The sequence below is a fragment of the Stegastes partitus genome, unplaced genomic scaffold, assembly GCF_000690725.1.
Source record: "Stegastes partitus isolate 25-593 unplaced genomic scaffold, Stegastes_partitus-1.0.2 Scaffold2052, whole genome shotgun sequence".
In the NCBI taxonomy this organism is placed as follows: Eukaryota; Metazoa; Chordata; class Actinopteri; family Pomacentridae; genus Stegastes; species Stegastes partitus.
Window position 1 is genome coordinate 31,299 of NW_007579783.1, and position 12,661 is coordinate 43,959.

Consider the following 12,661-nt stretch of genomic DNA (forward strand, 5'->3'; position numbering starts at 1 on the left):
TATTTTTATTATTATTATTACATATATTAAACTAACTTCAATATGACGCCATATTTAGCCATAAACATGTAACTCGCTTTTAATGCGGTGCCACCATCCTAATCTTTTGTGATATTGGGTATTTTATTGCTGCGATACTGGGCTGCTTTATTTGCTTTCCTTTAAAGATTTCCAAGCAACTCATAATTTATATTAATTGTAATTTTACCACTTAAGTAATATGTGTTTTTATCGGAGGTGTCGTTAAAGCGTTACACCCGTCGACCAATCACAAAGCACGTTCAGATATTCCTCCAATCAGGCTTCAGCTGAGCTGTGCTACTTCCTGGTTGGGTTCCCATGCTTGTGTGCTTTCCAGGCTCCTGCACGTTTCGCTCTTAGTTCCAGTAAGTTTACGTTGGTATGTCAGAATATGTTGACAAAAGTAACATTTTGTGCATATTTGAGTTTATGTGATGTGTCATTTTTATGTCTAAGCAGGCAAAACAGTGGTACACGGGGTTAAATTAATGTTATTGTTGTTTCTGTAGATATTTATTCCTCAAACTAACGAGTCTAGTAAGATAAGAATGAGAATAGAGACATTTGGATGCAGTTAACAGCTGGATTTTCATGTTTAGGTCTACTACAGATCAGTGTGTTGTATTTGTTTGGGCCAATTTAAAAATGTTTAGCACTTAAAAGGACAAATTCGTTTTTTAAGTCTTGCTGTCTCTCCATTCTTTACTTTATACAGTATATCTGTGTGCTCTTCTTCACTAACACACACATTTGGTTTTTGTCTGAAGGACTGATCGATCTCATGGCCAAGGACAAATCTATAAAATCAGAATCAAATGTTCCTAAAAGGAAGAAGTTGGCTTCAAATGACAGTGAAGTCCCCCCTCAAGAAATAATGGATACTAAAGTAAAAAAGAAGAGGAAAAAGATGGAAGTAGAGGTGAGTACTGCACTAGAAATGTTCCTCATTACTCTGAACCCTTTTTTTTTAATGACACCACCAGAAAGCACTCAAAAATAATGACCCTTTATTTCATCCAGGAGCCTCCAGTACAGATTCCTCTTGAAACAATCACAGCGGATGATAAAAAACAGAAAAAGGACAAAAAACAGAAAAAGAAACGGATGACAGAGCAAGAACAGACGAAGCAAACTCAGGTGAGAACATTAACTGCTGAAAATGCATCGTTGTAAAAAAAGCTTTTGTGATTTTCTTCTGCTGTTTCTTGTGAGCAGTCAGCTGAAGTCAGATTTTTAATTTTTAGTGCTACATACAGAAAACTCTTTACTAATGCTGGTAATGACTTCATCTTATATATGGCAGTATGTATTCATTTGACAACGGGTGAAAAGGTTTTGAAAGCACAGTTTAAGGCAGTCAGTCGTTCATTTATATGACACAAATTTATCAGATTTTATATCAAAAATCTGAATTTGTGTTTCAAAAACAACTGATGTAATGTTTTTAGAGCACTGGAAGTCTTTAGTTTTATATTGTCCATTAATAATCACAGTCTTCAATCTCATGGCACAGATATTTGTCAAGTGGGATTTGTGTTTCCTTTTGTCTGCGGTTTATTTGAGGGGAGTATAACAGTTTGTGGAGGAATATTAGAGCTCAAATATGTGGACTGGTTTGCTCTGTCGCATGTTACATGGAGGCAATTCCGTGCAGCTGGTACAGAGATGAGTTTTCCTGAGGCTGACCTGTGCAGTTTGGACCATCTGCTCCTCCCCAGGAGAAAAAGCCTCAGTTTTTTCTGAAAGGTTTCCCCGAGGAAGCCGTAGATGAGCGGGTTCAGGCAGCTGTTGGAGAAGGCTGCCAGCCTGACAGCATGGCCTGTCAGGGGGTAGTCCTGCCACAGTGTGCCGCCGTCTGCGTCGCCTCTCAGGAGGTGAACACTAACAAACACGTTCTCCGGGAGCCAGCAGAGGAAGAAAACTAACACAGCTGCGGAGATCATTCGCAGGGCTTTCTGCCTGCGAGGCCTCCGCTGCGGGCTTTCTTGTTCCCTCTGGCTGCGTCGGAGCACCTGTGCAATCCTCCAGTAGCACAGGCCCAGGATGCAGAAAGGCAGCAAGAATCCCAGCATCACCTCCAGCCACTGAATCTGGGTCACGTTGGCGAAGCAGAAGTGCAGCTCACCAGCGTGCTGCATTTGGGCTACAGCAAAAGGCAGCACGGTGAGCACAGAGGCGGACACCCAGATGAGGCAGCAGCTGAGGCGGGCACGTGGCATGCTGCGACCAACGGTGCTGGTCAGCGCCACGAACCGGTCGAAGCTCATCCAGGTCAAGAAGAAAACACTGCTGTACATGTTGACCTGCTGGAAAAGGTTCATGAAGGTGCAGAGGGCGGCCTTGTCGTAGTAGCCCTGCTTCAGGTTGAACACCTCGATCAGGGAGTCGGCCACCAGAGCGAGGTCGGCCACGGCCAGGTTCACAAAGTAGAGGTCTGGGGCTGTCAGGCTGCCCCTGTGGTCCAGGTTGACCACGAGGATGAGGATGTTCCCAATGAAGCCGACGGGAAAGAAGAATATTGTGTAGAGGCCGGAGAGGAAGAGGCTGATGATGTAACTCTCATGATTTTCTGAAGCTGGCTGCAGAAAATCAGAGATGACTGTTTGTGTGTCATTTGGGTGTAGAGTGAAGTTATTCTGGGCGATGACTCTGTAGTGCATGGTCATGTCCGTAGAACACTTTGGTGCTCAACTGAGTTTAGCAGTATTTAACTACTAAGCTGCAATAGTTCTTGGTTTTCCAAGTGTTCTTAGGCCCTGTGGTGCCATTGGGTTTCTCTTGCAGACTGGTTGCTTCTTGGATAGATTGAGGAGCTGATGCTGCCATTTGTTCTAGAAAGAGAGAAGACATGAAGGAAGTCAACAGCTTGTTTGCAGCCTCTTAAGATTTAGTAGAAGTCAGCTCGGAGCATTTACACAAGTCCAAATTTCAGGTACTTACACTTTACTTGAGTGTTTTCCTTTCATGATACTCCACTACATTTCAGAAGGAAATGTCCTACTTTTTTTACTTCACTACATTTATTTGACATTTGTAGTTACTTAACAAAATAGTATTTTTGCACACAAACCATATGAAAAGTGCAGCTGAAACAATAAGCCAATGATTCCGTTAATAGATTGACAGAAAATTATTTGGCAACTATATTCCTAATTATCTCTAATTAGTAATGTTCCCTGTAAAAAAAAAAATTGTCAGTTTCACAAATGTGAACATTTGTTGCTTTTCCCTTTTAATAATTTTGTATATTTTGAGCTTTTGATGGTTGATTGGGGAAAAACAGGGAGTATAAATGTGTCACTGTGGATAACTTTGACAGCATTTTTCACTATTTTTAGAATTTTTACAAACAAAACCATTGATTATTTAAGAAAATAATTAGCAGCGATAACCATGGTGAAAAATGAGCTTTATAATGAACCAGCTACACCAACAAAATCCCACTTTTGCCTCAATAAATGAATAATAATAATCAAATTATATCATGTATTATAGTACAGCAATCACAGGAGACATTTTTACAGTTTAATGCTTTAACTACATTATCCTAATTACTCTTACATATTATTGTTACTTGAATAACATTTTAAATGTTGGACTTTTACTGGTAACAGAGTATTATTACTGTGTGCTGTTAGTTCTTTTGCTTCAGTAAATGATCTGAATACTTTCTCCACCACTCGACTTGGTGTAGACTTCAAGGAGGTCTGCACACATTGTCAGTTCATAACAATACATTTAGTAACACTCAATATGCATCATTTAAGTATTACTGTGGAAACATGGTGAGCATACGTTGTCACGCATCATGTCAATCAAATATAATATGCTACAAACCTACATACAGTTCCCTGTTGTTTACTGCCTCTGTACTTGTTTCTACTAAAAATATAGGTCAAATTTGCTGCCGTTTTAAAAATGATGTTGGGGTGAACATCAAGAAAATCTCCTGTAGAGTAAAGGTGCACGTTTCTTTTGAGTGCTGTAAGTTTAGAACGTTTCTTGAATATTATGAGCATAGAAAATGACAATTGTGGTGATCCCGAGGTTTACGGGGCCAATCATGATCTCTGATGTGAGTCCAGTCCTGTGTTGCACATTAGTCCAGTTTCTCACTGCTTTTTTTTTTCTTGATAATTCTCCACTTTTAATTATCTAAGAAATAAAATACCCCAAAAGCTGTTATTCTGTTGTTGGTAACCGCTGCTGAACACATTTATTGTATATTTAACAAATACAGTGACTTTGCTCTAAATAACTTAATTTGTGTAGGACATTATATGAAATAGTCTAAACTTACCTCGTGCTGTCTCTACGATCGTCCCTGTCCCTCGGTCATGACTACGAAATGAGTCATTTCAAAACTGTGTCATAAAGCCGCCCACCATGTACAACAGGAAACACAAACACACAAGGCAGGTGTGTGCACAAATCACATCTTTTTGGCCAAACATTACGAAGATAGTGATTAAATGTTTTCTGTAGTTGCTTAGAAAAAGAATAATTGGTCATATTGAACAGCCACTGTACATTTTATGAGTATATTTTATTGCTTTTATAATAAGGTTAGGTAAGGACAACGTTTTCTCTGAAGTGGGTGAACCCAGCTGGAATTGTATAAAGTTGAAATGTGTAAATATGGGCGTCAGGAGACGTTTTAATGACACACTAACATCATATTTACACAAAACAAGATGAACAACAGACGGAGACAGTCTCTCGTCATCTTTACATCCTTCAAGCTCCTTAAAGACACTTTCTGTAGTTGTTTGTGGCTTTTTGGTTTGGTTTTCAGGCTCTTTTTTGTGGTGCTGTGATGTTATTAAGTGTGAATGTGACTTTTTAACATGACACCTGCCTCTTATGCAACCCTGTTCCTGCATTAATATTCTTGCTGGCCTTTGGTTCTGTGCCACTCTGTGTTGGCACTGCTGCAGTATATTATCCATGCAGGTCAGTAATTCCTAGAACTGGTGCCCACCAATTTCTTGGAAGGTTCACTGGTACAGTTTTCTGCTTCTTTAACAGCGTTTGAAAAATAATTACGTAAAGGTTGTAGACTGTTGCCCTAAACTTAGAATCTGACTTTTATTTTCCTTGACTAAATGTTTCCTATGTGGCATTTTGGGAGCTGCAGAAGTTTTTCCAGGCGTTTTTTGTCTAAATGGACTATTGTGCTAATCAGGTTTATGCAAACAGTGTGTGTTTCCAAGAACAGGTCTAATAGATACAAGATCTTACCTACTACCACCTATAAGTCCATATTCAAGCTGTTGGTTCACAACTGCTGCATATACAAATTAGAAGTAACAATAAGCACCGTGGCCACATGTTGCACAGCATTTATTTATTTATTTATTGTAGATGTTAAAAAAAAAAAAAGATTAGAAAACTTTCTGCAGAGAAATTAAAATGCATGACTGTAAATACATTAACATAGTCAAAAGGCATTTTAAGGATAGCTTAACAATATCTCGACTATGTGAGATCTCCAAAGTCTTCAGTTTGACGCATCAGAAAGCTCTGTCCTTGTACATGAGGGAGTTTTTGTCCTCTACGACTCTATGTCCTGCAAGGTGTCTGTGATCTCGATGTGTGGCGCGATGATGTTTCTGTTGGGCTGCGTGCGCCCTGGGCTTCGACAGCAGTCCCTCAGCTGCCTCATAACCCCGTGGAGGCTCTCTCGACAAGGCCGGTGCATGAAGAGCACGAGCAGCAGGCTGACGCTGCTCCCTGAGAACAGCACCAGCTCGGCCACGCTCAGAAACACTCGCTCGTGCTCGCTCAGCATCTTCCCGCTTTCAGGCTGAGCTCCTCTCAGCAGCGCCACGCTGTAGAACAGCAGGCAGAAAAACATAATCACGGTGACCGTGAGGAACACGGGACCCTCCTCAGAGCCGGAGAGGAAGCGTCCTTTAGACTTCCACTGCCGGACACAGCCACTTATCAGAAGGCCCAGTTGGAGGATGTAGGGAATCAGAAAAGCCATGCACAGTCTGGCAGCTGCATATGAAGCTCCAGCACTGATGGGGTCCATAAAACAGTTGCTCACTCTATGCAGACCGTCAGGCGGTCCACGAATCACAGCCAGCACCAGGGAGATCAGCGCAGAAGTCAGGATCACCAGCGCCGCGCAGACCCCAGGCTTCCTCAGCAGGGCGTGGGAGGGCGGATCAAGAGTGAGGACGTACGCCATGAGCACCAAGACCAGCAGGCCGCACAGAGACACCGTGTTGATGGTGAAGGAGAGAGCAGCACAACCCAAAGCTGTGGTCTTCAGGTAGTGGGGTCTGTAGGCCGCGATGTGGAGCGAGAGGAGCAGGAGCAGCAGCTGCAAGCCGCAGAAGACCCAGAGGAGACAGTCGAGCCACGCCAGCCGCCTGTGGGCCCTGTATGTCTGGATGAAGCTGTAGAGCAGGAAGCAGCCTGCCAAGAAGCCCAGGGCGGTGATGAAGCTGTAGACGTAGTTTGCTCTGGAGATGATGTCATTGGCTGCAATAATGTCAAAAACGTCAGGGGACGAAGAACTTCTTGAGGTGGAGGTGCCCGTGATGGTGGAGCTGATGACGGTAGAGCTGTCAGAAAATGAAAGCACGGTACTCCCTTGGGTGGGGGACAGTTCCGTGGTTTGATTCGGCTGGAAATGAAAACACAAAACACCCAGCGATGAGTTCTCAGCAAGCATTTCCTCTTATTGGGAGAATGAAACAATTTAGTCAGCTACATTCAGATTGTCTTGGTTCGGTAAATCAGCAGATCCATGACTGCACAAAACAACCAGAAACACACTGTTCAAACTAACCTTGGTCGTCATTTGTCAGCTGTTTGACAGACATTTTAATCAGTGTTTACTGTTGCTCAGCCAATGAATCACTCTATGGACTTTCCACAGGAACACGCTCTTACAACATGCACTTCTTTCCTAAATTAACATCGGTCATAATCAAAAGTCGAGCAAACTTTTCAGCTGAACTGGAGGTCATTGTTTTAGGTCTCTGAAAATTAAACATAGTGCTGATTACATTGAACACATGTATTCTTTCTAAACTCTTTTCTGCGACCACGTCTCTGGTGGCAACTCTTTGTCTGCTCCCCTTTGAGGAACTGCCTGCTCACACATGTTTCCACTTACCATTTTTGCTTTCGTCACCCGCTCGTCTGTTTTGTATCCACCAGCCCGATGCTGCCGATTGACTCAAAGCTCTGAAAATGATGCTCGTTGCGTAGACACGGCCGCTCACTCTCAACGGTTTATATATTTCTGTGGGCAATACGCTGGCAGCATACTTTTAGAATGACTTCGTGGCCATGTGATCAAAATCTTTTCCTCCCCTCCCTCTTTTTTTTTTTTCATCACCGTGACTGAGGTCCGTTAAATCAGAGAGCATACTGTGTCCCTTGTTTAACTTCCCCTGAGTGCCTGCGAGAAAAGACAGTCTGGAAGTTGTGCTGTGGTTACAGTTTCTAGCATGGAAGCGACTTTAATTTCATGCAGCAGTTCTCCTCGGGGCAGCTTTTAATGACTCCTTTTTCAAAGCATCAATTATTGTGCTGATAAATGACAAATTTCACCCAAATTGCACCAAATACCGAGTGAAAAATTACTATTATTATTTCCTTTTTCTCTGTTGGAGCATTTCTGTGATGCAAAAGAATTTTGAGGCTGACACAAAGCTCACTTCAACAGGTGGTTATTTTTGAACAGTGCTGTGGGTAAGTCGGTGTGAGTGCTTTCAATGCACTGCCCAATAATTGCGTGTGACGGTGACCTCGTAAGAGTTTCAATACAGGAAACACCTCTCTTTGCTGCAGAGCAGCAGGATGTGATTCAAACCTTAACATGCATTTCGGTTTTACTTGTCTTTTATGCAGTGGCACAACAAAATGCCATATTTGTTCTGTGTTTAGTAGAAATCACCCATTAAACACGTCAGAAAATTGACAAAAATTGGTATTAAGTAACTTGCAAAGGGAAGCCAAGTCACTGCTGTTTATATGGCACACTCAAATCAAGAGGTGATTATTTGCTTTGGAAAAAGAAATAAGATTAACAGGACAAATTAAAATATTAAGATTCTGAACCGAGAATATAATTTACTGTGCAGGTTTACCTGATTACATTTTATGGTTATGACCTTACAGTATTATATATAATACAAGTGTACCTGACTAATTTAAATATTAGGGCTAAGACTAACTGTGATCTAATCTGTGATCAAAATTTTCCCCACAGTCCATGTTGAGTTGTTTCAGGATGAAAAAGTAAGACGTGTTAACATATATATATATACACACATATATAACTCTGATGTGGCTCTATTTTGCTTTGCTGGGACAGATTTCAGATCCACCCGGTCAGCCTGAGGGGACACGTGAGCTGGAGGGAGAGGAGGACTTGAGCCCAGAGGAGAAACGAGTCCTGGAAAGGAAAATGAAGAAGATTCTGAAAAAGGAAGAGAAGAAGAGGCTTAAAGCAGAGGGAAAGACGGAGAGCACTGAAACATCAGGACCAAGCGCCTCTCAGCAGGCACTGGATTACCTCACATGGTAAGAACCACTGTTGTTGAGTAAAGGGAAGTCGAATCAGCACGATGACCTCCTGCCTGTCACTTCTTAGATCCACACTGTCTCCAAGTTGCTATCAGATTGCATTATGAGAAGTGTAGGAGCCAGTATTTTTTAAGGCAGAGGTGCAGTGTGATCAGAACTTGTGGAATTTTTTGATCACACCTTCCTTGTAAAAGTCAAGATATGCCTGCCTCTGCTGTTTTGATTTAGACCTTTTCTAGATCTGTAGTTAAGCCTCTGAAGATGTTACTGAACTTTTATCCCCTACACATTTCCTGACCTCCCCAAATGGATATGGCATGACATCAGGCTGTAAAACCTATAACATTGGTTGGATATACAGCAGTCTACAAACCTACTTCTATAGGATCTTAACCCCATGTCGATGTATTGTAGGAGGACAGGCAGGCACTCCCTGTGTCTCTCAAGGCCAGATTGCACGAAGGCGCCGAGCTATCTTCTTGTTTCCCTTGCATAAATCTAGATATGATTTCCCACCGAAGGATGGTATAAGGTCTAAGGTACGAGAGAATCCTCAGAATTGATGCTGGCATTGCTTGCATGAACTGCTGCTCTGTTGGTGTCACTTCTCCCGAGATCAGTAAACCTTATTTCAAGTCATCTGAGTCTCCAGTGTGTCTGTGTCGGCCTTCTCATCCTCTCTTGACTTCGCTGAATTTCCACAACAGCTGGGGGTACCTCTTCAACGTGTTTCTTTTATTTTGTCCTGTCTCCTGTATGTTTGTATGTACATAAGTGGACAGATTACAGTGAATGTTACAACAAGAGTTGAGCATTATAAGATTCAGAAATGTTGCATTTGCTGATGATCCATTGCGTTGAATTATGTGTGCATAGTGTTGTTTTGACACCCTGTATACAGAGTGTGTATTTTTCACAAAAGTTAACTGCAGCCTACACACACACACACACAACCCACACTGTTTTTGTCTCTGCAGCTGGGCTGAAAACCATTCAGTGTGGAAGTTCCAGAAGACCAGACAGACGTGGTTGCTGCAGCACATGTTCGACTCTGAGAAGGTAAAATTAAACTGGTGTTGTCGCTTGATGGTGGGAGGTGTCTGAGCTGAGGTTTAAGCTGGAGATACTAACCTCAGACTCATGTGTGCAGCAGTGGTTAGTGGGTTAACACCACTCTCATCTGCATTCACAAATGAAATTACATGCATAGGGAAAGTTGTGTACATCTACAGTAAGTTCATTTCAGTTTCTCTAAACAATTTTAACTCATTTGTGTCATCTTTGTCCAACCAGTATTATGGAACTGTCTTCAGAAGACATTGACACGAGATGCTCACATCTGTGCTACTCTTCTGTCCCTCTATTTTTATCTATTTTTTTAACTTTGACACCTAAAAAGTCCTCCACTGCTTGTCACAGAAACACCATTCAGACAAAGTGGGTGAAGCGAAAAAAAAATCTTCAGAAATGTTTTCATTTCAACATGCTGCTACACAGGGCTGGTTAGCACCGATCCCCGGTTGGGATCTTTCTGCGTGGAGTCTGCATGTTCTCCCCGTGCAGCGTGGGTTCTCTCCGGGGTTCTCTGGCTACCTCCTACAGTCCAAAAACATGTTGAGGTTAATTGGTGATTCTAAATTGTCTGTAGGTGTGAATGTGAGTGTGCTTGGTTGTCTGTCTCTAAGTGTGGCCCTGTGATAGACTGGTGACCGGTCCAGGGTGTCCCCTGCCTTCACCCTGAGTCAGCTGGGATAGACTCCAGCCCCCCCACGACCCTAGTGAGGATTAAGCGGTGTATAGAGGATGGATGGATGGATGGATGGATGGATGGATAACGCCAAAGATGGCATAACTTACATGATGTGTCCTGCCCTTCAACCCAAAATCAAATCATCTGCTTGTTGAACTGATGCAAGCACAGTGTTGCCAAACTACAAATGCATAGTTAAAAATACAACCTGTGCAGGAAAACTGCTTTTTAAATCTTATTTTGGGGCAACGCCATTGCACATCTTTATCAGATTTGACTTGTGAGTCTATACATGCAGTTTTTATGACCCAGTGTTCATTAAAATTGCAGTAATGGCTTTCTGCCCATTCATTTAGATAGGAGCTTGGTCTTGTTAGACCAAAATAACTGCTCGGGGGCATTACCAAGTTGGGTGCCGAGTGGTGAGGATTTCCTTTAAGGTCTTTGGTGTGATTGTATCCTCTTTAAACTAGAATAGAATAGAATAAAAGTCTTTATTGTCATGATACAAGTACAATGAAATGTAAAGAGCTGCTCCCGAGGTGCACCAGCAGCATACACGATTAGACAGAAAAAACATACATTATAATACTTTGTACAACCATGTAAAACGTGATTTAAAAACAATTGCCATAGCAGAGTGGTAGTTGGGTATTGCACAGAGTGAGGTGGTTATTATTGCGCCAGTGTGAGGCAGATTGATATACATAGAAGTGACTACAGTGCAGGTTTAAGTTGAGTATGATGACAGCTTTGGGGAAGAAGCTGTTCCTGAGTCTGTTCGATCTGGACCGTATGGACCTAAAACTCTAAATAAATTGTAGGAATACTCTGTGTCTCTTTTAACACGTGGTATAGTTGATAGCTGATTGTCGGGATTCTTATGGAAGCATACTCACTAAAAGAGAGTAAATCCTGACAGACAGGTACTGAGGCTTAAGAGAGGGTCTTTTCCAACACCTTCAACTGCTCCTTTGTACAAAGGAAAGCCAGCGACTCAGCTTAAACTGTTCAGCTGCAAGTGACAGACAGAGGACGGCTAAAGTGGCAATCTCACTGCAGGAATTGCATAGACAAGTCTTGAACTTAAGTCTAGTTTCTCCTAACTGGGAGTATTTTAATGCCTGTCTCATCCTTATGCCAAAAATGACAATAATATGTAGGCAAATAGACCAAAAAACCAAGATAAAAGACATTTTTACTTCTTCCCAGATTCCAGATGAGAAGTTCTCTGTGCTGCTTCAGTACCTGGAGGGGCTTCGTGGAGCTGCGAAGGACACAACAGTGCAGAAGGCCTTGTCCCTGGTGGAGGAGTCAGGACAAGCGCCGGAGGATGCAGCTGTCCAGCAGAGGGCGCACAGAGCCAGAGAAGTCATCCAGCTGTTTTCTTGACCTCCAACTGCTACAGAAGGACATAAAATCGATCAGAAAAAGACTGTTTGTTGGTCAGAGGACTGAATTATAGCTCCGATCTCAGGCTTGTACTAAATAGTTGTTTTATATGTACTATTTTGGAATGGTCCTTTTTTTGTTTAAGTCACCAGTCACATGTTTTAATTAAACTCTGTTATTGCAGCTGATTGTCATTTCTCTTTCCAACTCCAGGTGGTAAGAATTCAGAAGTCAGTTGAGTTTTACCAGTACGGAAAGATCGTTGAGGAGATATGTGAATCTCTGATGGTGAAACAGGAAGCTGAGACACTTGTGGAGTTAAAAGTCTCTGGAATGTTTCTAGTTCTGACATGTTCGTGCGTGTCGAGGCCCATAATCGGCGAAGTCACTGATGTGAGCAGCTTTTCTTATCCTCTCCAGGTATAAGCAGGTTTTCTTTGATAACTCACTTGTGACAACAGCATTATCCATACCAGTACTTCACGTTCCATACTTGTGCATTTTAGATTTGTGCTTATCTGCTTCCTTAACAATCTTAATTTCAACTAACAGTTTGCTGTGGATATAATCTAACTGGCACTTTAACAAACTGTTCATATATTGTTGTTGTTTTGTGTCAATAGATCTGCGGTCACTTCCCCTCTGTGACAAACGAGTAAAGATCTAGATTAGAAAGAGCAGCTTCTGCAATATCAAGGGAAGGTTACAGAGAGGTTACAAACATACAGGAAGGAAACAGAGTCTATATGTAGACTCCACCTAGATGAATACACCCAACACACTTAAAGAACCCTCTGGTAAAAATCAAGGTAGCTCTTTTGTTAACAGGTCAATTTGCATTGTTTAAAAAAAAAAAATCCATATGCTAGAAAAGCAAAATATGCTGTCAGCATCATGGCTGAGCTTTTCTATCTTGATACAGTGAAGTCTCTCAAACACAGAATCAGA

General features: G+C 42.0%; 2 protein-coding genes and 1 pseudogene across 2 annotated transcripts; 1 reads left to right on the plus strand and 2 right to left on the minus strand.

Annotated features, from left to right (window-relative positions):
• The first annotated feature begins 325 nt into the window (after positions 1-325).
• On the plus strand, positions 326-11,896 carry chlsn (cholesin). The gene is made up of 6 exons (XM_008303693.1): positions 326-386; positions 789-940; positions 1,042-1,158; positions 8,360-8,568; positions 9,549-9,630; positions 11,534-11,896. The coding sequence occupies exons 2-6, from the start codon at positions 803-805 to the stop codon at positions 11,711-11,713; spliced, it is 726 nt and encodes a 241-aa protein (XP_008301915.1). The 5' UTR covers positions 326-386; positions 789-802; the 3' UTR covers positions 11,714-11,896.
• Positions 1,237-2,687, minus strand: LOC103373743 (G-protein coupled estrogen receptor 1-like; annotated as a pseudogene).
• LOC103373727 (uncharacterized) lies at positions 5,391-7,344 on the minus strand. Its single transcript, XM_008303692.1, has 2 exons — positions 7,154-7,344; positions 5,391-6,658 (listed from the first exon to the last, which is right to left on the minus strand). Exons 1-2 carry the CDS (start codon positions 7,154-7,156, stop codon positions 5,576-5,578), a joined length of 1,086 nt encoding a protein of 361 aa, XP_008301914.1. The 5' UTR covers positions 7,157-7,344; the 3' UTR covers positions 5,391-5,575.
• Positions 11,897-12,661: the final 765 nt, after the last annotated feature.

What these genes read in the sequence shown, in the direction of transcription:
- chlsn (XM_008303693.1), top strand. Translation starts at nt 803, where the DNA reads ATGGCCAAGGACAAATCTATAAAATCAGAATCAAATGTTCCTAAAAGG. An exon ending in AACAGACGAAGCAAACTCAG is followed by an intron (nt 1,159 to 8,359) that starts GTGAGAACATTA and finishes TTGCTGGGACAG; the next exon opens with ATTTCAGATCCACCCGGTCA. An exon ending in ACATGTTCGACTCTGAGAAG is followed by an intron (nt 9,631 to 11,533) that starts GTAAAATTAAAC and finishes ACTTCTTCCCAG; the next exon opens with ATTCCAGATGAGAAGTTCTC.